This window comes from Schistocerca serialis, chromosome 3 (genome assembly GCF_023864345.2).
Source record: "Schistocerca serialis cubense isolate TAMUIC-IGC-003099 chromosome 3, iqSchSeri2.2, whole genome shotgun sequence".
Classification (NCBI taxonomy): Eukaryota; Metazoa; Arthropoda; class Insecta; order Orthoptera; family Acrididae; genus Schistocerca; species Schistocerca serialis.
In genome coordinates, this window is record NC_064640.1 from 894,342,392 (window position 1) to 894,368,595 (window position 26,204).

General features: G+C 42.0%; 1 protein-coding gene across 2 annotated transcripts in view; it reads left to right on the forward strand.

The window, feature by feature from the left end:
• The window catches only part of LOC126471138 (delta(14)-sterol reductase LBR-like), a 765,587-nt gene that overhangs the window by 527,926 nt on the left and 211,457 nt on the right, over nt 1-26,204 (forward strand). The window contains exons 1-2 of one of the 2 annotated variants that reach the window (XM_050099232.1): nt 17,967-18,198; nt 24,555-24,635. In XM_050099232.1, coding sequence (XP_049955189.1) covers nt 18,171-18,198; nt 24,555-24,635 — 109 coding nt within the window. In that variant the 5' untranslated portion in view covers nt 17,967-18,170. Of the gene's footprint in view, nt 1-17,966; nt 18,199-24,554; nt 24,636-26,204 lie in introns of those variants that run through there. The other variant, XM_050099231.1, reaches the window with a different exon arrangement.

Below are 26,204 nucleotides of genomic sequence, written 5' to 3' on the forward strand. Positions count from 1 at the left end.
TTAGCTTTGAGGGATGAAGTAGTGAAGGCAGCAGAGGATCAAGTAGGTAAAAAGACAAGGGCTAGTAGAAATCCTTGGGTAACAGAAGAAATATTGAATTTAATTGATGAAAGGAGAAAATATAAAAATGCAGTAAATGAAGCAGGCAAAAAGGAATACAAACATCTCAAAAATGAGATCGACAGGAAGTGCAAAATGGCTAAGCAGGGATGGCTAGAGGACAAATGTAAGGATGTAGAGGCTTATCTCACTAGGGGTAAGATAGATACTGCCTACAGGAAAATTAAAGAGACCTTTGGAGAAAAGAGAACCACTTGTATGAATATCAAGAGCTCAGATGGAAACCCAGTTCTAAGCAAAGAAGGGAAAGCAGAAAGATGGAAAGAGTATATAGAGGGTCTATACAAGGGCGATGTACTTGAGGACAATATTATGGAAATGGAAGAGGATGAGATGAAGTTGAAATGGGGGATAAGATACTGCATGAAGAGTTTGACAGAGCACTGAAAGACCTGAGTTGAAACAAGGCCCCGGGAGTAGATAACATTCCATTAGAATTACTGACAGCCTTTGGAGAGCCAGTCCTCACAAAACTCTACCATCTGGTGAGGAAGATGTATGAGACAGGCGAAATACTCTCAGACTTCAAGAAGAATATAATAATTCCAATTCCAAAGAAAGCAGGTGTTGACAAATGTGAAAATTACCGAACTATCAGTTTAATAAGTCACAGCTGCAAAATACTAACGCGAATTCTTTACAGACGAATGGAAAAACTAATAGAAGCCGACCTTAGAGAAGATCAGTTTGGATTCCGTAGAAATATTGGAACACGTGAGGCAATACTGGCCCTATGACTTACTTTTGAGGCTAGATTAAGGAAAGGTAAACCTACATTTCTAGCATTTGTAGACTTAGAGAAAGCTTTTGACAGTGTTGACTGGAATACTCTCTTTCAGATTCTGAAGGTGGCAGGGGTAAAATACGCGGAACGAAAGGCTATTTACAATTTGTACAGAAACCAAATGGCAGTTACAAGAGTTGAGGGGCATGAAAGGGAGGTAGTGGTTGGGAAGGGAGTGTGACAGGGTTTTAGCCTCTCCCCGATGTTATTCAATCTGTATACTGAGCAAGCAGTAAAGGAAACAAAAGAAAAATTCAGAGTAGGTATTAAAATCCATGGAGAAGAAATAAAAACCTTGGGGTTCGCCGATGACATTTTAATTCTGTCAGAGACATCAAAGGACTTGGAAGAGAGGTTGAACGGAATGGATAGCATCTTGAAAGGAGGATAGAAGGTGAACATCAACAAAAGCAAAACGAGGATAATGGAATGTAGTCTAATTAAATCAGGAAATGCTGAGGGTATTAGATTAGGAAATGAGACACTTAAAGTAGTAAAGGAGTTTTGCTATTTGGGTAGCAAAATAACTGATGATGGTCGAAGTAGAGAGGATATAAAATGTAGACTGGCAATGGCAAGGAAAGCGTTTCTGAAGAAGAGAAATTTGTTAACATCGAGTATAGATTTAAGTGTCAGGAAGTCGTTTCTGAAAGTATTTGTATGGAGTGTAGCCATGTATGGAAGTGAAACATGGACGATAAATAGTTTGGACAAGAAGAGAATAGAAGCTTTCAAAATGTGGTGCAGAAGAATGCTGAAGATTAGATGGGTAGATCACATAACTAATGAGGAGGTACTGAATAGGATTGGGGAGAAGAGAAGTTTGTGGCGCAACTTGACTAGAAGAAGGGATCGATTGGTAGGACAAGTTCTGAGGCATCAAGGGATCACCAATTTAGCATTGGAGGGCAGCGTGGAGGGTAAAAATCGTAGAGGGAGACCAAGAGATGAATACACTAAGCAGATTCAGAAGGATTTAGGTTGCAGTAGGTACTGGGAGATGAAGAAGCTTGCACAGGATAGAGTAGCATGGAGAGCTGCATCGAACCAGTCTCAGGACTGAAGACCACAACAACAACAACAACTATGCCTACTTCTGCATTACATCCATCTGATTTTGTGTTGATACCCCTGTACTCGGCTAACCAGAAACACTGTTCATCATGCCGCCACACTTTGCTAATTCCCACTATCTCGATCTTCAACATATACATTTATTTTTTCAAGTTCTCAAACCTACCTACCCAATTAAAGTGAATTAACATGCTTCAGTCTGTACAAGGCCAGTTTTGCATTTTACCCAAGAGGATGCAATGTTAATGAAACTGTGTTGTGTCTTGCCACCTCGTCTTGTATAGAGGGTGCCTAACAAATGCAGCCTTCTCGGAATGCTATACAAGAGTTCAAGCAAATAACATTAGTAGTTTTATTTCTATAAAGCAAATTGACAGTACTTCACTTGTATTTACAAAGGTGTCACAAATATTGGGTGACATACAACATAAGTCCGAGTTCTTGCTATATACAATGTTCCTGCAAGTTGACACGTCACTGATAACTGATCTGTGAGTGCCGGTCTACAACTGTGTCTATATCGTCCACTGATGTCCATATGCAGAGCTGATCTGAGCAGCCGAGGCTGGCAGGAGCGCTTATATTCACTTCGGCTCGAGGGTGCTCCTGTCATGGTGCAGTCCTATTCTGTGCACCAGTGGCCGATGTCGTTTCAAAGCCTCCTCTGTTCTTCCAATTTTTTTTTTTTTTTTTCCTTTCTTCATTTCGGCACTTATGGCTACGCCGGAACATCCCCCCCCCCCACCCCATCCCTCCCCCAAAGCGATAAACCATCGTATAGGGAGTGTGACCATGGCAAGGGATGCAGGCTTGTGGGCGCAGTGTCAGGCAGGAAGCCGTGGCTGCAGGGGACATCAAGCTTCTGGCTGTACCCCACCATCTGGCCTGTGCTCTGGCTGGCGGAAACATCCCCTGGAAAACAACCAGTAGGGTATGCGTCCACCTCCTGCTGCTATAAACCAGATGAATAAGGCGGCGACTGCTGATGTGTTGGCAGTTCCAGCTCCATCGGTAGGACAAGAGGAGGTGAAGGCTCCATCTCCATCTCCATGGGGTCGTCCTGTGGTGTCATGTTGACACCCTCTGACAGCCACTGTGGCCGCGCTGTCCTCTGGACCCATGAATCTGGGGGAAGAGAGACTGAAAGATCATTGTGTACACGACAGAGGCAAAGTTGAATCTGATGGTGGTGCTGCAAGACATCGGGACCTGAAAGACGATACACTATGTGATCAAAAGTACCCGGACACCCCCAAAAACATACGTTTTTCATATTAGGTGCATTGTGCTGCCACCTACTGCCAGGCACTCCATATCAGCGACCTCAGTAGTCATTAGGCATCGTGAGAGGGCAGAATGGGGTGTTCCGTGGAACTCACGGACTTAGAACGTGGTCAGGCGGTTGGTGGGTGTCACGTGTGTCATACAACTGTACGTGAGATTTCCACACTCCTAAACATCTCTAGGTCCATTGTTTCCGATGTGATAGTGAAGTGGAAACGTGAAGGGGCACGTACTGCACAATAGCATACAGGACGATCTCATGTGTTGACTGATAGGAGACTGTCGACAGTTGCAGAGGGTCTTAGTGTGTAATAGGCAGACATTTATCCAGACTATCGCACAGGAATTCCAAACTGCATCAGGATTCACTGCAAGTACTATGACAGTTAGGCAGGAGGTGAGAAAACTTGGGTTTCATGGTCGAGTGGTTACTCATATGCCACACATCACACCAGTAAATACCAAGCGACACAATGCTTGGTGTAAGAAGTGTAAATGTTGGATGATTGAACAGTGGAAAAACATTGTGTGGAGTGACGATTCATGGTACACAATGTGGTGATCCGATGGCATGGTGTGGGTATGGTGAATGCCCGGTGAACATCATCTGCAACCATGTGTTGTGCCAACTGTAAAATTTGGAGGCGGTGGTGTTATGGTGTGGTCGTTTTTCTCATGGGAGGGGCTTGCAACCCTTATTTTTGCATGGCACTATGGCAGTGCAGGCCTAAGTTGATGTTTTACGCATCTTCTTGCTTCCTGCTGTGCAGTTCGGTGATGGTGAGTGCATCTTTCAACATGATTGAGCACCTGTTCATAATGCACGGCCTGTGGTGGTGTGGTTACACGACAGTAACATCCGTGTAATGGACTGGCCTGCACAGAGTCCTGACCTGAATCCTATAGAACACCTTTGGGATGTTTTGGAATGCCAAGTTTGTGCCAGGCCTCACCAACCTACAACGATACCTTTCCTCAGTGCAGCACTCTGTGAAAAATGGGCTGCCATTCCCCAAGAAACCTTCCAGGCCCTGACTGAACGTATGCCTGTGAGAGTGGAAGCTGTCACGAAGGCTAAGGGTGGGCCAACACCAAATTGAATTCCAGCATTACCGGTGGAGGGTGCCATGAACTTGTTATTCTTTTTAGCCAGGTGTCCAGATACTTTTGATCACATAGTGTACATGCAAGTGTAAAGTCAACATACTATCTTGCCTCGCATCCACCGTCTGCTGCTGCTGCTGCTGCTAAGAACCCTGTAAAAGACAATATCGTGTGGCGCAAAGTGATCGTTGCAGCCTTCCTTCAGTGACAGATGCTGAGGAAGGTGGAGCAGCATTTGATGGCGGTGACCGCTAAGCAATTCCACTGGCAATGGTGTGTGTGAACAATATGAGGTGAGAAACAGTTACAATATTTGATCCCTGGTGTGTACGGAGCGAAATTTGGCCATCTGCTGCTTGAATGTTCAGACAAAACGTTCCGCTTCACTGTTTGTGGATGGAACGGTGCACTAGTTAATGCTGTATGCCATTGCATTTACAGAATGATTCAAACACCAGTGACATGAACTGAGGTCCGTTGTCTGACGCTGTTACTTCAGCTAAACCTTCTAGGCAAAAAAGCAATGACAACACCTGAATTGTGCTACGTCACGTTGTCGAGTTCATTGGCACAGCAAAAGGAAACTTGCATCTACTATGGTGCGGCCAAAGAGATGTACAAGGCCATGTTGCCCCAAACAGTCACTACCTTGTTTGCTTGAGTTCTTAAACAGCCAGTGCAGAAAGCCAATACTGTTACATGAATTGATGTTACTACTGGCAGTACTAGTACCTGCATTTGTCAATTCACTAGTGCTGCTGCAGTTATATTGAAGTCTGTCCCTCCCCCAAGAACATCAGAAAAGGCTATGGCTGCCGACATTGCATGGGTCCTTGCTCCTCCAAAGATTGTCTGGCCCATCGTCCAGCACTGCCACTACCATTACCACAGTTGTTGCTCCAAATCCTCCTCAAACAAAGAAGTCAAAGTTGAAGGTGAAGAAGCACCCACTGACGGAGATGGGAAATACATAATCCAATGATGTGACATCATCCTCTCTGATGTCTCTCTCGACTCTTCTTCAGAGGTGATGGACCTTCATGGCAGTCTAGGGCAATCATCTTGCCTCAAGGCTGAGCATCCAACTGTTGCGGGCTCCCCTCCTTGACAAAAATTCTTGGATGATTGTGCTACACCCATGATAGATGCACCCATCCTACAGCAGAACACTATTGGGTTCAGGACAGATCTGGAGGAACTGAAACTCCTGGTACAGGAATGCCCTGTGTGCTTGTGTATGCAGGAAATGCATTTTAAAACTTCTGATGGCCCTGTACTACAGGTGTATACCCTCTTACCACAAGGACAACCTGACTGGGGGAAGGCAGAAGGGAGGGGTCACTGTGTTTGTCAATAATGCGCGTCAGACCTCTAATCTCCCACTGGCTACTGACCTACAAGTAGTTGCAGCTGAAATCCACGTGTATCAGAGGATGACTGTTTGCTCACTTTTGGCCCACAAGATACAGTAGACTCTGAGGCTCTCATAGATTGTATGGAATAACTCTCCCGACCATTTCTTCTACTGGAAGATTTCAATGCCCATCATTTCTTGTGGGGCTCAACCTCTATTTGCCTTCAGGGTTATGTTTTGAAGAGCCTCATGATGTCTCACGAGCTGTGTGTCCTCAACTCAGGTACTCCCACTCATTTTGTGCTGCTACTGGGTCTTTTTCGGCTATTGATTTCTCTCTAAATTCTCCAGCCCTAGTGGACTCTGTTCAGGGGGAAGTCATTGACAACCTTCATTTCAGTGAACACTTCCCACTCTGCATTCATCTAGTGGCTGGAACATTACCTGCACAGAAGCCACCAAAATGGATCGTCAGCAGGACTATCTGGCTATTGTTCCAAAAGCTAGCTACGTTTGAACACTGCAACAGTGTCCAGAAACAGGTGGACCACATCACAGTGTGATGTATCATGATACTGACTTATCCATCCCATAGTCCTCAGGTCATCTTAGGAGGCAACCTGTTCCTTGATGGACTAGTGAGCACTGCTCAGCAATCTGGAACAGGCTTGCGGCTCTTCGACAGTTTAAGTACACCCCAACAGCAGACAACCTCACAGCCTTTCACGTTGTGAGAGCCAAGGCTCGATGCATCATTAAGGAGAGCAACAACAGACAACTTCACAGCCTTTTGGGTTGCGAGAGCCGAGGCTCCATGTGTCATTAAGGAGACCAAGAAAAGGCCATGGCAAGCATTCCTGGAGTCCATCAACCATCCCCCTTCTTCACTGATAGCAGCAGTGCTGAAATAGGTGCATCTCCAATCAACGCCCGGAGACATCGCTCAGATGATGGCAGAGCATTTTGCAGTGATTAGTGTCTGTGCCAGCCAAGATCCAGTGTTCTGCCCCAACCATGCGACTGCAGAGAAGTGCAAGTTGAACTTCAGCTACCACAATTCTGAGTCCTACAACTGCCCTTTCTCCATGTGGGAGCTGGAATCAGCACTGTCTGAGACTATTGATTCTGCACCTGGTCACAACCAAATCCAGTACTGTGTGCTTTAACATTTGCCAGCAGCTTCACAGGAAATCCTCCTGGAATGTTTTGATTTTATATGGCAGACAAGCAACTTTCCCAACTTTTGGAGAGAGGCAATTCTGATACCTCTCCTCAAACCAAGAGAGCACTGCATGTGTCCCAGTAGTTACCGGATCTTCATCTTAATGAGCTGTTTAGGAATGGAGCAAATGGTGAACCATCGTGTGGAGTCCGGTGATTTCTGTCCATTGTCAACAATCTGACCCTACTAGAGGTGGCTGTTTTCCTACATAAACAGCACTGTCGTGACATATTCTTTGATATCAGTAAGATGTATGACACTACTTGGAGACACAATATTCTCGTGTGACTCCATCAGTGGGGCTGTCATGGCCACCTCCCCATTTTCATATGGTCCTTCCTGTGTAAGCGCTCTTCTAGGTCTCGAGTTGGTGGCGTGCTGTTGGATCATTTTGAGCACCAGAGTAGTGTTCCTCAGGGTAGTGTCTTGGACGTTGTCCTCTTTTCCACAGCCATAAACAGTATCGCTTCTGTGATAAGAAGTCCTGTATACTGATACTTGTTTGCATATGATTTTACCTTTACCTTTATCTGTATCACCTCCACTTTTGCAACAGTGACCAGTCAGTTGCAACTTACTGTGCAGAAGTTAGAGGAGTGGGCTGGAAAGGTGGGTTTTCAGATAAGTGTGCATGTGTGTGTGTGTGTGTGTGTGTGTGTGTGTGTGTGTGTGTGTGTGTGTGTGTGTGTGTGTGTGTGTGCGCGCATTTTAATCATCCTCATTGTATTTTTAATTCACCTGACTTGCAGATGAGGGACACCATTCTAAATTTTAAACTCTCGTTGAGGTTTCTGGACCTTATTTTTTACTCCAAATTGTTGTGGTTACCGCACCTGAGAGAGCTGAAAGCCAGAATCCAGAATATTATAAAGTGCTTTAGCCACAGGTCTTGGGGAGCAGAGGGCACTTCTGCTCCAGTGTTATAGGGCTTTTGTGCATTCATGGCTAGACTATGGATGTGTGCAGTTTATTGGTCAGTAAGGCCTTCTTATCTGAAGATTATTGACGCTATCCATCATGAGGGGATTAGACTGGCCACAGGTGCCTACAGGCCTCTATGCTGAGGCTGGGGAACTGCCACTCTTCGTCGATCGAAGTTTCTCATGGTGCATCACTCTTGTAAGTTTCTTGCAGTTATGACTTCACCTGCATACCATACTGTTGTTCATCCACCTCTGGAATGCCTTTTCTCCAGTGTCCACGAGCAACAATGCCATTTGGGATCTGTGTGCAGTGTGTGCTGGAGTCACTTGGTGTGGAACACATACACCACCCTTCTGGGATTTTAACTGCCTGCCACCACGGTTACACCAGAGGTCCAGAGTAATTTTATATTTGGTTGTTTTCTCTGATCGCGTCCTCAAGGGCCGACTGCCTTGAGACTTTACCATTTTCGACACAAATTATATGCGATCTTCCAGGCACTGGAGCAGAAGGCATGTGCTTCAGGTGCTAAATTCCTTGTCTGTTCTGATTCTCTGAGTGCTCTTCACTCTCTACAATGCTTTTACCCAGCAGATAAAGCAGTCCTGAATATCCAGGATGCTCTCTTCAGCCAGGGAAGGTTTCTTTCTGTTGGGTACCATGGCACATGGGTATTGCGGGGAAAGAAAGGGCAGAGGTAGCAGCCAAGAAGGCATGTTGTGGTCCTCCTCCTCCTATTTAAGTGTGCCATCCCCCTGCATACTATCGTCTTGCTGTTGCAATACAGAGTCATGTGTTGATGGGAGGAGGAGTGGCTGAAAGTGACAGATAATAAGCTGCATACAGTAAAGCCCACTATGTGGCCATGGCATACCTCCTTTCAGCTACAAAGACAGGATGCAGTCCTCCTTAGTCATCTTCACATAAGCCACAGTCCTCCTATACATGACGTTTTGATCCGGCGTGACGACCGTCTAATGTGTGGTGCTTGTGGCGTACAGACCACTGTCGGCCACATTTTAATACACTCTTTTATTTTTGGACCAAAGGGCAGCAGCAGATTTGCTGCAGATCTGCCCTCTACTTTAAGTGACATTCAAACAAATGTAGTGAGGCTTTTAAGGGTTTGTAATTTCTCCAACTTGTTTCCAGTAATTTTAGGGAGGTGTTCTTAATGAGGGTGAATGGCTCACCTATGTTTTTTGTAAATTGTTAGCCAGTCACATATCCCTGTGCCATTGTTTTAGATCTGCTGTCTTTTTTTTCCCTTCTGTTTTCTTCCCAGGTGTAGTATCTGCTGCTATTTCTCCTTTGTTTTACGGCATGTGATATGAAGTGCTTGTGTGGATCAACACGAGTGCTGGAGTGAGTGAGTGTGCCAAAGTTTGTAGCACTTTTATCCATATTCAATTCTGTTAATATTTGTGAGGTCACTGACAACTTCCCCATTTACATGCTTCAATCCACAGTGACAGATTTGTTATTTTTATGATTATGACATCATTCTGTTTCATGCCTGGAGATTTGAAAGGAGTGACTATTTTACCTCAGGAATATTTTACCCAAGGCATTGCTATGATGTTTAGACCATACGGTAGAACTGCATGTCCCCAGGGCCTAAAATCAGCTGCCGTTCTCCTATGCAGTTAGTTGGTTAGTTACTTGTTCCATAAATCAATAGAACAGCTATTCACACCATGGGTGGTTGCTGAGTTATGGGAATATTTTAGGCCATTGCGGAGAGAGTAGATGTGAGAGAGGAAATGCTGACATAATCCACGATTGGTGTTGCCAGCACAACCATTACTGCTAGGTTGTGGCAGCAAAGGAAAAACAGTAAAGTCGACGTGAAGTATTCCAGACTGAGCCAATATGTGACAAAGATGCCCAGCTGCCACCTTTTCTTGCATAACTTATAACTTGGTCTCATTTTTTGAATGTATTTCTGATGTACTGTAATCAGCAACAAGATTGATTGTCCACCTTTGAAATTCAAACACTGAGTCTCAAAGAGTGTGCTTGGTCAGAATTAAGGAAATGGCCATTTACAGCTAGTGAGCTTTTATTGGCTGGCGACTTGCTATGTTATCCAACAGCCAGTGCAGCCACCACACTAACACGTAATAAGTTTACAGACCAAAGCCTATGAAACATTTGAAATTCATAAAATATTGTATTATAAAGTATAAACAGGCACAGAAGGTATAAATCAAAGTCGGTGTGAGAATTTCATTCCTCTCCTCCTAAATAGCAATTTTACCAACACTCATAACATCAACTGAAATAACCAAATCGCAAATCCGTAAACAAATGAGAAAGAAATTTCAAATTTTTATGTTGTATAATAGACATATTAGGAAAAGCAGTGGGTTTTGCCACTAGTAATACTGTAGGGTATGTAATTTAAAAGACTGTAACTTTTGCTGATGATGTAAGGGGTTATTGAGCTATTCCCCAACACACTACGGCCTCAAATTATACCTTAAAACACATAGTTTTGAGAGTTCTTTTATTTTATGTCTGCCTCATAAATGACAAAAATTTATAGCCTACATAGTGAAATAAACTGAAAACACTGGAATACGGTGAAAATTGCCAGATGGTAAGATCTCAGATGTTTGTAACATCTTGCATGTTTGTTTTCCACTTGCAGCCAGACATAACACTAATGCAGTGGCTTCTAGCATATACGGTGATAAACAACAAACTTTCTTGGTGCCATGTTCCAGTGTACAGCTAATGTGACCGGTGTGTAGAGAACTGAGTGACCACGGCTTCCACTTATGTTCAGTTTGTATAGTTATACCTTGTACGCCCTTTACTACTGTATATTAATTTTACTTACAGTAGATCTGCTCAGAGCCTGTCGACAGAATCTGGAATGTATCATGCCTCTAACAACTGCAACCGACATAGGCTTCTCCATTTGCTATGTGTGGAATCACAATTAAAAAAGACGTGTTCAGTAAACATATGTGCAATGGATTTTTCGTATATTATTTGAATGCATGATGTCTGTTCCTTTGAAAGAACAGACACCACACAGATCCCACAACTGTGAAACACTAAATGCAAATTGAAGGGAAAACACTGCTATCAGCTGCGGTGGGATACTAAGCAGAATCAGGAGCGATGAGAAAAAATGTGTACCAGACTGGGATTTTAACTTGGGATCTCCTGCTTACAAGGCATGCATGGTAACCACTGCACCATTCGGGACACAGCATTATCGCAACTGCACGGACTATCTCAGTATGCCTCGTAGCCGATCCACACTCCCATTGAGTGCCACCTATCCACAGTCCCTGTCCATTATACTCCTGTTCGCTACTTAGCACGGACTAACTCAGTATGTCTCATGGCTGATCCACACTCCTATTGAGTGCCACCTATCCACAGTTCGTGTCCATTATACTCCTGTTCGCTACTTAGAGGTTCCCACAGGAGGTCAGATGTATTTGTGCATTCGCACTGAAGAAAGTGGATCCATTGCCCAGTCAGTCTTATCAATTATTCGAATGCATGATGTCTGTTCCTTTGAAAGAACAGACACCACACAGATCCCACAGCTGTGAAACACCATAAGTAAATTGAAGGGGGACACTGCCAGCAGCTGTATGGGACATTAAGCGGAATCTGTGGCGATGAGCAAAAATGTGTACTGGACCGGGATTCGAACTCGAGATCTCGTGCTTACTAGGCAGGTGTGGTAAACACAGCGCCATCCAAGACACAGTGTTATCGCAACTGCATGGACTATTTCAGTACGATTCCACAAATACGTCCGACCTCCTGTGGGAATCTCTAAGTAGCGATCAGGAGTGTAATGGACATGGCTGCGGATAGGTAGTGCTCGGTGGGAGTGTGGATCGGCCGTGAGGTGTACTGTGATAGTTCGTGCAGTTGCAATAACGCTGTGTCCTGTATGGCGCACTGGTTACCGCACCTGCCTAGTAATCAGGAGATCCCGGGTTTGAATCCCAATTCGGCACACATTTTGATTCATTGCCACTGATTCTGCTTAATGTCCAGCTGCAGCTGATAGCAGTGTTCCCCCTTCAATTTTTCGTATCCATTGCAGTCCTGAATGGTGTTTAATGTGTCGTGATGGCAGACAGATTCTTATAAATGTAACAGATTTCTGGGACACAGAAACACTAAAATCACTGCAGACTTAACGTTATTTCATATTAATTGTTATAAATAAGTACCTGTTGTGAAGGAAAACCTGTGTGTATACACATGATTTCACGAAACCTGCTGTTTTTACACTAGAGCAAGTGACAAGTTTGACATGTAAACAATGCACATTGGTAATACTACAGAATGGTCCACTTTGACTCCTCAGTGCAGTCACAATCTAATAAATATGTGTCTGTCTAGGGACAGCAAATCTTGGTGCCGATTGGGTGAGCCAATCAATTGCACTCGGCTGATTTTGGGTCTGCAGCTCATAGCGCTTTCTGGTGGCAGACAGTGAAAGCTCGCAAACAGTAGTCTATACTGCTGGGTTGTTTTGGTTATTGTTATTTGTTTATGGGAAGACAACTCTCATGTGAAAAATGGAAAAATATAGTTGCAGTCTGTGCACTGCAACATATGGCATTAATAAAACCATATATCAGCTAGTTGTCCAAGATACAGGGGCGATAATCAAAATTTTCCCAATGAATTTGAAACTCGCTAATGCAGAAAATTATGGAAAGAACGATGTTGCCATGACGTTCTTCTCCTCTCATACCAAATATATGTGTAATTTATTCCAAATTACATCAAAATCGGAACTGATGAAATAAAAATACTGTATATGTATTTGAACAATCTGATACAGAATGTCTTAAATGTCTCATTTGCTGCATGTGCAGTTTAACATCTCATTTCTGAGACATTTATAAGTTTAAAACCTGTCTCAAAGAAACATGTCGTCATTAGCAGTGAAAATTTTCTTTGCTTTTTATTTATCAGCAAAAACACTAATGGCAATCAGATGCCATGGCAGTTTTATTCAAAAGCTCACAATGATGTACAGTACTAAAGTAATCTTCATAATCAGTAATCATGAATTTGTGCAACAAAATTTGCAACTTACTAGCAATTTATGCGAAACGTCTTTACCAAGAAAATTTCCTAGGTCACTACTACTGAGGGCACTATGAAGACAGTTCACCCAATTTTCAAAATGTTAAAATGTTTCATACTCTAAGAAAGCTATGTACAGGATTGCCACAAGTTCTAGAAATCGGAATTTCAAATATGTCAGGGAAATGGGGGAAATATCGGGGGGGGGGGGGGGGGGGGGGGGCGTAGAAAATTCTCGTTTTTGTCTCAGTAGATATAATGGTTTGTTTACTGAGATATCGTGCATCGTCACTGGTTGGTCGCAACTTAGTACGCGCATAACTTCCCTACTCCCTCATTCTTACTACTTCTCCCTTTTCTGCCATTCCCCTCAGCTTGCAGTCACTGCTGCCACCACTTCTTGCCGCTAGCCTAGCAGCTGCTGATGAGAGGCAGGGAGGCATGAGGAGTGGTTTGTTTGGACCTGATTCTCAGAGACGGTTGACGCAGCGGCCAGAGATGGCGGTCATGTGTGTACAAGGTGTGTGTGAGTGATTGTATGAATATGTGTGTGCTGTTGTTTTCTGACAAAGGCAATAACCAAAAATTTAGTTGTTAGAGAGTGATTGTCTTTTTTCTGTGTGCCTGTCTGTGGCTCAGCGATCATCTTTATGGTGAGCAGCTACTTATTTTTATTCCTACTGATTCTCAGAGTATTTGCGCAACGTACCTGTTGCATGGAGTGATCACCATGATCTCATTTTATTAACATGGTGTCTGTGGCATGAGTGGACTTCCATAACAGCCCAAAACTGCAGGTCGTTTCTACAGATATCTCTCTAAAGGATCGGGTGTGCTGATCTGAAGCCATTCGGTTTCCACTAATGTGCAGGCCCTGCCCATTGAATCTAGTCTCACCGATCTGCCCGCAGTCCGGGTCTGTCCATATGTCGCATAATGCATCGGTTTTTTGTGGTTTCCCTGGACTAAGAACTGCAGTGCTCCTGGACAGGCCAGAGGCCACGGGCGATGGATTTCAGGAATTGCGACTGTGTCACCACAAGTACATTGTACAGAGTGGCATTTCATAGACATTCTATTTATTCTAGTACATTTTGACACTTCAGAAGTAGTTTATATATTAGAAAGTATGGAAAATAAGAAGAAGAAAATTGTGCCAGTTGCTGGTAGTTTGCATGCTATGTACTCATGTATTTCTTGAAAGAAAAACCATACAATATCTGTAAAATAACAGACATAACACAGTGGGTAATAACTCACAATAACGAACATAGTAGAATCAACATTTTACTGGCAGTCACCTATAGTGTTTGTTTAGACAACTGTTCCCTGTCTTATACGCTTCTTTCAAGAGGCCTACTTTTTTCCAAGGTTATTTCTGAAACTGGTGAAGGTATTTTAAATCTGTCTTGCGGCTCCAACGAAATGCGTATTTTTGTCACCAAGTGAGTTTCGCTGTATTGAAATAAAATAATATCAGTGGTCTTAATGAAACAGATATACCATTTCCCTTGCTTTCTCCATCTGAAAATACACTCCTGGAAATTGAAATAAGAACACCGTGAATTCATTGTCCCAGGAAGGGGAAACTTTATTGACACATTCCTGGGGTCAGATACGTCACATGATCACACTGACAGAACCACAGGCACATAGACACAGGCAACAGAGCATGCACAATGTCGGCACTAGTACAGTGTATATCCACCTTTCGCAGCAATGCAGGCTGCTATTCTCCCATGGAGACGATCGTAGAGATGCTGGATGTAGTCCTGTGGAACGGCTTGCCATGCCATTTCCACCTGGCGCCTCAGTTGGACCAGCGTTCGTGCTGGACATGCAGACCGCGTGAGATGACGCTTCATCCAGTCCCAAACATGCTCAATGGGGGACAGATCCGGAGATCTTGCTGGCCAGGGTAGTTGCCTTACGCCTTCTAGAGCACGTTGGGTGGCACGGGATACATGCGGACGTGCATTGTCCTGTTGGAACAGCAAGTTCCCTTGCCGGTCTAGGAATGGTAGAACGATGGGTTCGATGACGGTTTGGATGTACCGTGCACTATTCAGTGTCCCCTCGACGATCACCAGTGGTGTACGGCCAGTGTAGGAGATTGCTCCCCACACCATGATGCCGGGTGTTGGCCCTGTGTGCCTCAGTCGTATGCAGTCCTGATTGTGGTGCTCACCTGCACGGCGCCAAACACACATACGACCATCATTGGCACCAAGGCAGAAGCGACTCTCATCGCTGAAGACGACACGTCTCCATTCGTCCCTCCATTCACGCCTGTCGCGACACCACTGGAGGCGGGCTGCACGATGTTGGGGCGTGAGCGGAAGACGGCCTAACGGTGTGCGGGACCATAGCCCAGCTTCATGGAGACGGTTGCGAATGGACCTCGCCGATACCCCAGGACCAACAGTGTCCCTAATTTGCTGGGAAGTGGCGGTGCGGTCCCCTACGGCACTGCGTAGGATCCTATGGTCTTGGCGTGCATCCGTGCGTCGCTGCGGTCCGGTCCCAGGTCGACGGGCACGTGCACCTTCCGCCGACCACTGGTGACAACATCGATGTACTGTGGAGACCTCACGCCCCACGTGTTGAGCAATTCGGCGGTACGTCCACCCGGCCTCCCGCATGCCCACTATATGCCCTCGCTCAAAGTCCGTCAACTGCACATATGGTTCACTTCCACGCTGTCGCGGCATGCTACCAGTGTTAAAGACTGCGATGGAGCTCCGTATCCCACGGCAAACTGGCTGACACTGACGGCGGCGGTGCACAAATGCTGCGCAGCTAGCGCCATTCGACGGCCAACACCGCGGTTCCTGGTGTGTCCGCTGTGCCGTGCGTGTGATCATTGCTTGTACAGCCCTCTCGCAGTGTCCGGAGCAAGTATGGTGGGTCTGACACACCGGTGTCAATGTGTTCTTTTTTCCATTTCCAGGAGTGTAGTTCATTACAAAAGATGTTGCAATATTAGTACTTAAGATTTTTGCGCACGCCTTTGGAAATACAGAAGTCCTTATATATTTTTGTTAACTCATGCTGTTAGTTACCCTCGATCTCAAAATTTGTCAGGGAAAAATGCTAAAACTTGTCAGGAAATTAGGGAAATATCAGGGAGTTTCACTTGGGGAAACTTGTGGCGACCATGATGTATAGACCATGCTATAGTAATAGACTCATTAACCTAACTAGCTTGTATCGCAAAGATTGTCCACTGAATTTGATTCTTCACTCCAGTGCAATACACCAGTAAATACTTCTGCACCTCCAGGGTTTTGAAATATAATTACAAGGCTTTGTGTTATTGGCAGATTCAATCTACAGAAAGGAATTTTACATAAAAATACAAAGCTACTTGTAAACTGCTGTAGTTGTATACTAACTTCTCGAGAGAAGTTACTTAAAGGTCAAATTCAGCTCCAGGTTAATGAAAGAAACATGTGTCCATGACATTTGTGCAGCCATCAGTGGTAAACATAGGATTCAGACCAATCTATTTATGTAGTCTGTAATCTGAAACTTATAGTTTTAGTTAAGGTAATAAGAACTGGAACACTTTCCTTGTGAAAAGCTGCTTGTAGTTTGGAGAAAACTTTCATTTGCTTCTAGTTACGGGGTATACTGTTGAGAAAATTTTGTTAAGTCCTTCATTACTGTAAACTGTAGGTCCTAAAAACTGCATAAGCAGCCTAGGAACTTCGATACATTTTGGTGCAAAGACTGTGACATTGTACATGAGATTATAAACTTCAGTAATTAACATACAATTTTGAATTTCACATGGAATGAATCAAAAGCTCCTTGTCCTAAAGGCCACTTAAGCCTTGACTATCTACCATCACGAAGTTCTACGAGCTGCTGACCCATAAAACCTGAAGTCAGCCGAGCACAACTGATCAGCAACGAGATTTGCTGTACCTGGACACAAATAGTAGATGGTCACGACATTGTCTGATGTGAAAGTTGTTACCGTTTGACAGTTAGAGTGATACTAGCGCTCCAGGCGGTGAGAAAGCAGTCAGTCACATGTATCATTAGGATAATGGTTGTTTCTAATTATTTTCTACTTCATTAATGGAGTAGTTACATTTTTGTATTCTATGCATTAGTAAGTCACCAAGAGACACAAATTATTGTGAAATACATCTAAAAAATAGCCGAATCCGCTGACACAATGACATAAGTTGCAACTCGTTCATGAGGAAATACTTTTGAGTATGTGCGTGTATACTGGCAGGTTATTCCACTGAAAACAAGAGAATGTAAACACATTTCATGCATGGGAAGCATATATTTCTGTTGTTGTCTGTTGTTATTGTCTTAGGCACTTTCCTTGATTCTTGAAAATTTTTTATGGAGTTCTCCCATTCTTACACCTAACTTGACTTTTTAATACGTGAGTGTTTTTGTATATGTAATTATTTTTGCTTCAAAAGTGAACGTGTTAAAGATTTTCACAAGTTGTGGCTCAGGTTTAGCAACAATTGTGAGATTGGTTCCTCCTGTGTTGGGAAACAGTTTTATGACTTTTGACAATTTATCATCATGTTTGTTAGGTTTCCCCTTAAGCTACAGTTCTGGTGGCTTATTTGATATGTCAAATAATGTGAGTATTACATTCCATATAAGTTTCCTTCTTTCCACCGATTTGGCTGAAAATGTAGTGAACAAAACTGTACTTCGTTGGGTAGGTATACAAGGTCTTTCTGTAAAAGGTCAGGTCTTCTGGTGGTTACTGGCAATTCGGTGTTGTTAAAGGAAAATGGCATTATTCAGTAAATGTCTGTATGTTACAAGAGAATAGTATATAAACCGTCCTGTAATGCACCATTTCTGATCTCCGAGGGTCCTTACAAAACTAAATAATCACAGATGTGGTGTAATTTTGTAGTTACTATCGATTGTTATGGCACCACGTACATTCCTTATTATAATAACTATGTTACAAATCAATGATGCACTCATGCGACATCGTGTTCAGAAGTAAGATTTACTGCCTGCTTGGGGCACCATTATCAGTGGGGATAACAAGATAGAGATGGAGTGGCACAGTGAATAAGGAAAAGTTTACAAGCAATACACTAGAGGTCACTGCACTCATATATTACCAGAGTATGCTGCACTGCCATTGGCTACAGTAGGAAAATGCACACCCCCACATGTTACAGTCTGACGCCTTTCACTGTACTTCACAGTTTTCGGTTTAATTACCAATGTTGATCAATTTTTATTTTTTTCTGGGTAAGGAACAAGGAAATATCTCTCAAAAACATGCATGTTAATGTGTAATTTGTTCTCGTAGCATGTCAAAAAATAGCTTGATTACCTTGTACCCAGATAACAGCGTTAATTTCGTGACGAGTTTTGATTTGCTGTTACATATCTATGATTTTTTAAGAGCTGATGAAATTTATTACCACAAATTATTGTATAAACAATGTTTTGCATGTTTAATTTCCTTCACTTACACAGATTTTAAACAACTTATTGCTGAACGTTAAGATTTTTAATCATATATGCCAATTACACATGGTTTTGCTCATATTTTGGTTTTAATGTTTTCCTCATTTCTGCATTTTTCTCAATTTGTTGTTTTTTAAGGCTGGACCACACAAAATCTATTTTAAGTTTTTGTGTAGACATTTGTCAATGGAACATGAGGAGTTCCCCAGGAGAGATTATTTTGGGTTAGATTTGAAACTTGCTTTGCTACCTGTCAGACATTTTATGGTATTTGACAAATGATAATAAATTTTTGTTGCTGAATGTTGACCTCCTTTCTGAACCACTGACATCTTGAGTAATGGGAAATAAAGATCATTTTTGCCTCCAGTGTTGTCTGTATGGACATCACTGTTCTTATTAAATTGTGATGGATTATTTATGATGAATCTCATTAGTGAATGTATATGTATTGGATGTTGTTGTCGTGGTCTTCAGTCCTGAGACTGGTTTGATGCAGCTCTCCATGCTACTCTATCCTGTGCAAGCTTTTTCATCTCCCAGTACCTACTGCAACCTACATCCTTCTGAATCTGCTTAGTGTATTCATCTCTTGGTCTCCCCCTACGATTTTTACCCTCCACGCTGCCCTTCAATACTAAATTGGTGATCCCTTGATGCCTCAGAACATGTCCTACCAACCGATCCCTTCTTCTGGTCAAGTTGTGCCACAAACTTCTCTTCTCCCCAATCCTATTCAATACTTACTCATTAGTTATGTGATCTACCCATCTAATCTTCAGCATTCTTCTGTAGCACCACATTTCGAAAGCTTCTATTCTCTTCTTGTCTAAACTATTTATCGTCCATGTTTCACTTCCATACATGGCTACACTCCACACAAATACTTTCAGAAATGACTTCCTGACACTTAAATCTATACTCGATGTTAACAAATTTCTCTTCTTCAGAAATGCTTTCCTTGCCATTGCCAGTCTACATTTCATATCCTCTCTACTTCGACCATCATCAGTTATTTTGCTCCCCAAATAGCAAAACTCCTTTACTACTTTAAGTGCCTCATTTCCTAATCTAATTCCCTCAGCATCACCCGACTTAATTAGACTACATTCCATTATCCTTGTTTTGCTTTTGTTGATGTTCATCTTATATCCTCCTTTCAAGACACTGTCCATTCCATTCAACTGCTCTTCCAAGTCCTTTGCTGTCTCTGACAGAATTACAATGTCATCGGCGAACCTCAAAGTTTTTATTTCTTCTCCATGAATTTTAATACCTACTCCGAATTTTTCTTTTGTTTCCTTTACTACTTGCTCAATATACAGATTGAACAACATCGGGGAGAGGCTACAACCCTGTCTTACTCCCTTCCCAACCACTGCTTCCCTTTCATGTCCCTCGACTCTTATAACTGCCATGTGGTTTCTGTACAAATTGTAATTAGCCTTTCGCTCCCTGTATTTTACCCCTGCCACCTTTAGAATTTGAAAGAGAGTATTCCAGTCAACATTGTCAAAAGCTTTCTCTAAGTCTACAAATGCTAGAAACGTAGGTTTGCCTTTCCTTAATCTTTCTTCTAAGATAAGTCGTAAGGTCAGTATTGCCTCACGTGTTCCAGTGTTTCTACGGAATCCAAACTGATCTTCCCCGAGGTTGGCTTCTACTAGTTTTTCCATTCGTCTGTAAAGAATTCGTGTTAGTATTTTGCAGCTGTGACTTATTAAGCTGATAGTTCGGTAATTTTCACATCTGTCAACACCTGCTTTCTTTGGGATTGGAATTATTATATTCTTCTTGAAGTCTGAGGGTATTTCACCTGTTTCATACATCTTGCTCACCAGATGGTAGAGTTTTGTCAGGACTGGCTCTCCCACGGCCGTCAGTAGTTCCAATGGAATATTGTCTACTTCGGGGGCCTTGTTTCAACTCAGGTCTTTCAGTGCTCTGTCAAACTCTTCACGCAGTATCGTATCTCCCATTTCAACTTCATCTACATCCTCTTCCATTTCCATAATATTGTCCTCAAGTACATCGCCCTTGTATAGACCCTCTATATACTCCTTCCACCTTTCTGCTTTCCCTTCTTTGCTTAGAACTGGGTTTCCATCTGAGCTCTTGATATTCATACAAGCCGTTCTCTTATCTCCAAAGGTCTCTTTAATTTTCCTGTAGGTGGTATCTATCTTACCCCTAGTTAGATAGGCCTCTACATCCTTACATTTGTCCTCTAGCCATCCCTGCTTAGCCATTTTGCACTTCCTGTCGATCTCATTTTTGAGACGTTTGTATTCCTTTTTGCCTGTTTCACTTACTGCATTTTTATATTTTCTCCTTTCATCAATTAAATTCAATATTAATTTTCCTGTAGGTGGTATCTATCTTACCCCTAGTTAGATAGGCCTCTACATCCTTACATTTGTCCTCTAGCCATCCCTGCTTAGCCATTTTGCACTTCCTGTCGATCTCATTTTTGAGACGTTTGTATTCCTTTTTGCCTGTTTCACTTACTGCATTTTTATATTTTCTCCTTTCATCAATTAAATTCAATATTTCTTCTGTTACCCAAGGATTTCTACTAGCCCTCGTCTTTTTACCTACTTGATCCTCTGCTGCCTTCACTACTTCATGTATTGGATGGCACAGTTAAAAATACCTAGTTCCTTGAAGTGGTACCTACATGACATTGGTTTGGGAACACCATACATTATTCTTATTGCTCACTTTTGTGCAGTCGGTACTTTGTTTCTAAGTGCTGAGTTACCCAGAAAATTATTCCATAAGACATTGAATGGGAATATGCAAAATATGTCAGGAAATTAATTAATTTGTTTCGACATTTGACAATTGTGTGAAGAGAAAAAGTAACTGAACTTAATTGTTTGAGAAGCTCAGTAATACACTTCTTTCAGTTAAAATTTTCATCAATATACACCCAAAAAATGGGAGCATTCTACCCTATTCGCTGACTTCTGCTCAGGTGCTACATCAATTGTTGGTATGACTCTGTATGTTGTAACAAAACTGATTATACTATGTTTTTCTCAAAATTTAGGAAGATTCCATTTTCTGAGAATCACTTATAATTATTTGGAAAATGTCACTTACAATTTCTACTGTTGCTTTCTATCTGATGGGAATTATTATAACACTAGTATTGTCTGCAAAAAGTACCAATTCCGTTAGTTGGGTGTTAAGTGGAAGATTATTCACATATATGAGGAATAGGAGTGGACCCAAAATTGAACTCTGTGGGACTCCCATTGTGATCTCTCCCTGGTCGCTCAAACTTTCTACCCTTCCAACATGTTGGAATCATTCAGCACACTTTTTGCATTTTGTTTTCTATGTATGATTCAATCTAGTTGTGTGTATGCTCATCAGTTCCATAAAACTTGAGTTTTTGTAAGAGAGTAACATGATTTACACAATCAAATGTCATGGAAAGTTCACAGAAAATGCCAACTGGCAATATTTTATTACTTGAGACTTTTACTATTTGATGAGTGAAGGTGTAAATAGCATTCTCATTTTAGCAACTCTTCTTGAATCCAAACTGTGATATGCTAAGTAAAATGTTTCTACTCAAGTGTGAGACTACTCTTGAATACATTACTTTTTTGAGTATTTTGGAAATGTCTGTCAGTAAGGAAATTAAACAATAATTCTTTAAGTCTGTCTTGTTGCCTTTCTTATGAAGAGGTTTAACAGCTGCGTATTTTACCCCATGTGGGAAAAATTCCCTGTTCCAGTGATGCATATTGCATATGTAAATTGAATTTGACAGTAACATCTCTTTCTATATATTCATCATCTCATGTCACCTCTTTTAAAACAATGTATCCTATTCTCATTAATAATTGTATGAACCTGCCTCAGAGTGGTGAAGTACAATATTGTTTATTTACATTAATTGTGCATCATGAGGTAGAGCATTAACAATTGGGTAAACATTAATTATTTCAGCCTGAAAACTGTATACAAAAATGTTATCAATCAGTGTCCTACTATCATGCTGCATATGAGTTGAAAAATTGACTACAGAAATTAAATTGAAACACCCAAATATTGATGATAGGTCATTTTTGCTGTCCCTATCTTTTAAAAAAATCTACTTTGAAATCTACCCAAACTGCTAACTGTTCTTATCTGACAGGTGGCTCAATAATGCATCTAGATTTCTCATAAATAACTGAAATTTCCCATAGAGGAGATCTGTAGGCTGTTAAAAGTGTCAGAGAAGTATTCTGCAGCAGGAACTCGTAAGCACAAGCATGTAGATTGTGATCAACAAAAAACTATTTGTTTCAGTGATTGTTGACTTCGTGTCCAACTTTTACATACATTGCAACTCCTACATTTTCCATGATAGTATTACTTGGAAGTGATACTAGTCTATAGCCCCTGATACATAACTTTTCGATCCTAGTTATTATGTGATATTCAGAGACGCACAGAACATCTAACATTCAACTGTGCTGCATGACCATTGTAGCAAGACTATGTTGGCTAATGTTAAAAGGCCAGCTAAATGAACCATCCAGGCTGTTGTTCCCACAGTTACTGAAAAGATGTTAATTATCTTTAAGAAGCTCCACCAATTACCCACCAATGTTGTTGAACCTACTCTATGGCTATCAGTGTCATTTAGCCACACAAGCCAAGCCACAAGTTTCGGGGGATGTGTTATTTAAGCCGTGTAAAGTGACTTTGCCTCCAGTGGTATTATTAGGCTTAAAACTTAAACATTTATGAAATTCATTTGACCCCAGTTCCCGGTCTGGTATCCCCACTCCATTTTCTCAGTTCACGCACGCCCTCCCACAGAATTCGCTGGCACAACCTGTCCCAATGCCAGTGTCTCTGGCAGAAGTCCACAGGTTGGGGATTTTTATCTCTCATACCTTCTTGAGCTTTCCGTGCTTGGACATGGTATATTAGAGTATGAATGCTTGGAGGAAGTAAGCTGTGGTTGAATGGAGTACTGTGGGGTTTGGAGGGCAGGGCCGCCCTGTCATGCAGCAAAGCAAATTTGGAAACAGTTAAAAATTTCTCAGAAAAACCAAGCAACCACCAACTTTTGTAATAATGGTCAGTTTGCAGCATCTAGAACATGTCAATAACAGAAAAAATGTATTGTAACATTTAAAAACTATGTCCAAATTTTATATCAGTTGATGTCACTTAATGTTAAAGTAAATGTTAACTCACTTTCCAGACACTCATGAGAAGATATCATTTTCTGAAAGCTGCTGGACGTACTAAGTGTATGCCCCTTACTCGTTACATTTCGAGTCATTCTCAACCAACTGTAGAAACTTTTTGGATTAATAATTAATTCTTCTACATCCCAGTTATCCAGTACTTTCACCTTTCCTGCTGTCTCAACTTTCGCTTCAGCAAAAGAGAATTGTCTTACAGGCAGGAATCCATTACGTCACCTAATGTACATCCGACAATCTGATGAATACACATGCTGTGTACGAGCTCAAGTTGCTTCCAGTGTTGCATGCAGACTTAGAGTGGACATTTGGGCCATTCAAGTATGGGGTGATTGAATGAGTGTGACAGAAGTCGAATGCAGGTGCTCCCTGCATCCAAAATGAATATATTACTATCTGCCGGACTTTTGTGTAACTGTATGCTGCAAGCATTTCAAGCAAGCAAAAAGGCCGGATGCAGACATATACTGCCCCCTCCCTGTTCCCCCCTTCCACCTCTACATACCCGGAAACTGCCCCCCCCCCCTCCCCTGCCGTATTATGTCACTGCAGTATCATCTCCAGTTTTTCCTGTTCACTCCTATCACCACAATTCCCACCTCCCCATCCTGGCTAGGCATGTGTCATCCAACCACCACTCATTCCCACCCTTCAAACTATTCTCTCGAGCATTCCACTCTCTTGCCATCCATTTGTGCCCTCTTTCCTTGTTTGGTTCCCTCCCAGTATCATTAAATTTAATCACTCGTCCTTTTCCTCCTTGTGTGTGTGTGTGTGTGTGTGTGTGTGTGTTTTCCTTATGCTGTTTGTTTCTTGTGTTGATTTTACTGTGTAAGTCTGTATGTACTGTCCATATTTAGATAGACTTCTTTCAATATATTTTGCGGAGTTCCTAATTTTGCTGTAAATCTACAGGTGTTGCAGATGTCCACCCATCTTCACGTGAAAGATCAGTTAGTGTGTCAAAAGAAGCTGAAGATGTGAAATACAGGCCTAGTAAGTTTTATACCTGAGAGTATTTTATGATCTGTAACTGTCACTTTGCAAGCAGAGATGGACTAGAAAATGTGGCATCTGTTTTTGATGAAGTTAACATCAAACATTGTGCTTGTTTGTAAATGATTAGACTTATAAATTTAAAGGGTTGTTGTGCTATGAACATAAATGCAAAGCCTCAAAGTTTACTTATTTTCTAAAAAAGAAGTGGTGATTTGGTAGTTTTTTGACTCTAATGTTTGCTTTTGCAAAAATTTCGACCCCCCCCACCCTCCCCACAAAGGTCTCTCCTTGTTTCCTTCTTTTGGCTGTGTTTAAGCTTCCAGCCGATGATGGTTTATTTTGAGAATCACCGGTATTTTCCCACTGGTGAACAGAGTGCTTCTCTGATTTGAAGTGTTTATGAACATTATTATTCTTTGCCCATCCAATTCGATAATTATGAAATCTCCAGAATTTTGATTATGACCTTTCATTGCCATTCATAGCTGTGTGACCCATGCTTGACAACTCTACAGATAGCACTGGGAAAATACTTTGCGTAAGTAGAACCAAAAATATCTCTATTTGCACAGCTAGGGGAAGAGTTCCAGTGTGGTCTAAAAATATTTATAGATTTTGTTTTTCAGTCACTGTAATGCAGAGTGCCAGACTAGAGTATTGCACATGTGTTCCTTATATGCGTGCTATTTACACTGCTTTTGTGTGTGTGTGTGTGTGTGTGTGTGTGTGTGTGTGTGTGTGTCTACGACCCAGGACAACTGGGAGATCAGGGAAGAACCCAGGAATTTTTTCATCTGAGAGAAATCCGGGAAAAACTTGGGAATTTTTTAGAATTCTGGGAATTTTTCATTGTTTTAGTCTTCAGTTACATTTTTGTAATTTTGACTTGGAAGAACCGATACTCTAACAAAGGATATTATTGTACCCCACTACTGCAGAATAATACTTCAACAATAAAAGATAAACGAAAGAAAAAAAATGAAAATAACTTAAATTGCAAAGGAAATGCACCATATACAACAACGACACACACTGCTCATGCAAGCATCGGCCAACAGCAAAATGTGTCAAAGGCTTTAGGAAGACGATACAATGCTTCATAACAACAAGTTGCCTCCGATGAATGTGAAGTCACAACAGTTTACATTAGATTTGTCTTAGCAGTTACGAGCGGGCTCATGTGCATGTGCAGTTGAGTCTTGTTTGAGCAGGAATGTGGCTGTTGGCTGTGCAATCAGTTGCTGCAAGCTGCTAGATGCTAGTGGGAAAAGGGGGTGCCAAATTCATATTCTTGAGGAAAAAACACTTGTTTCACAAAGCGCCTAGCATTCAGCGCATGTTTGTCTGTCGATTATTCATATGATTTTGAAAGACTTCCCTGTTGGTTTTTGAACACATTTTAAGTTGATTTCGGTATAAATCATTAATCTATTTTTGAATGCGTGTATAGTGTGCGTGATGTCTCTGTTAGGAGAATCCTTGTCACATCTAGAAATGAACTTTCCGGAGACACAAGGGGACGGGGCTATACGAGCTGAGCGGAGTAAAGCCGATTGGATGAATGCC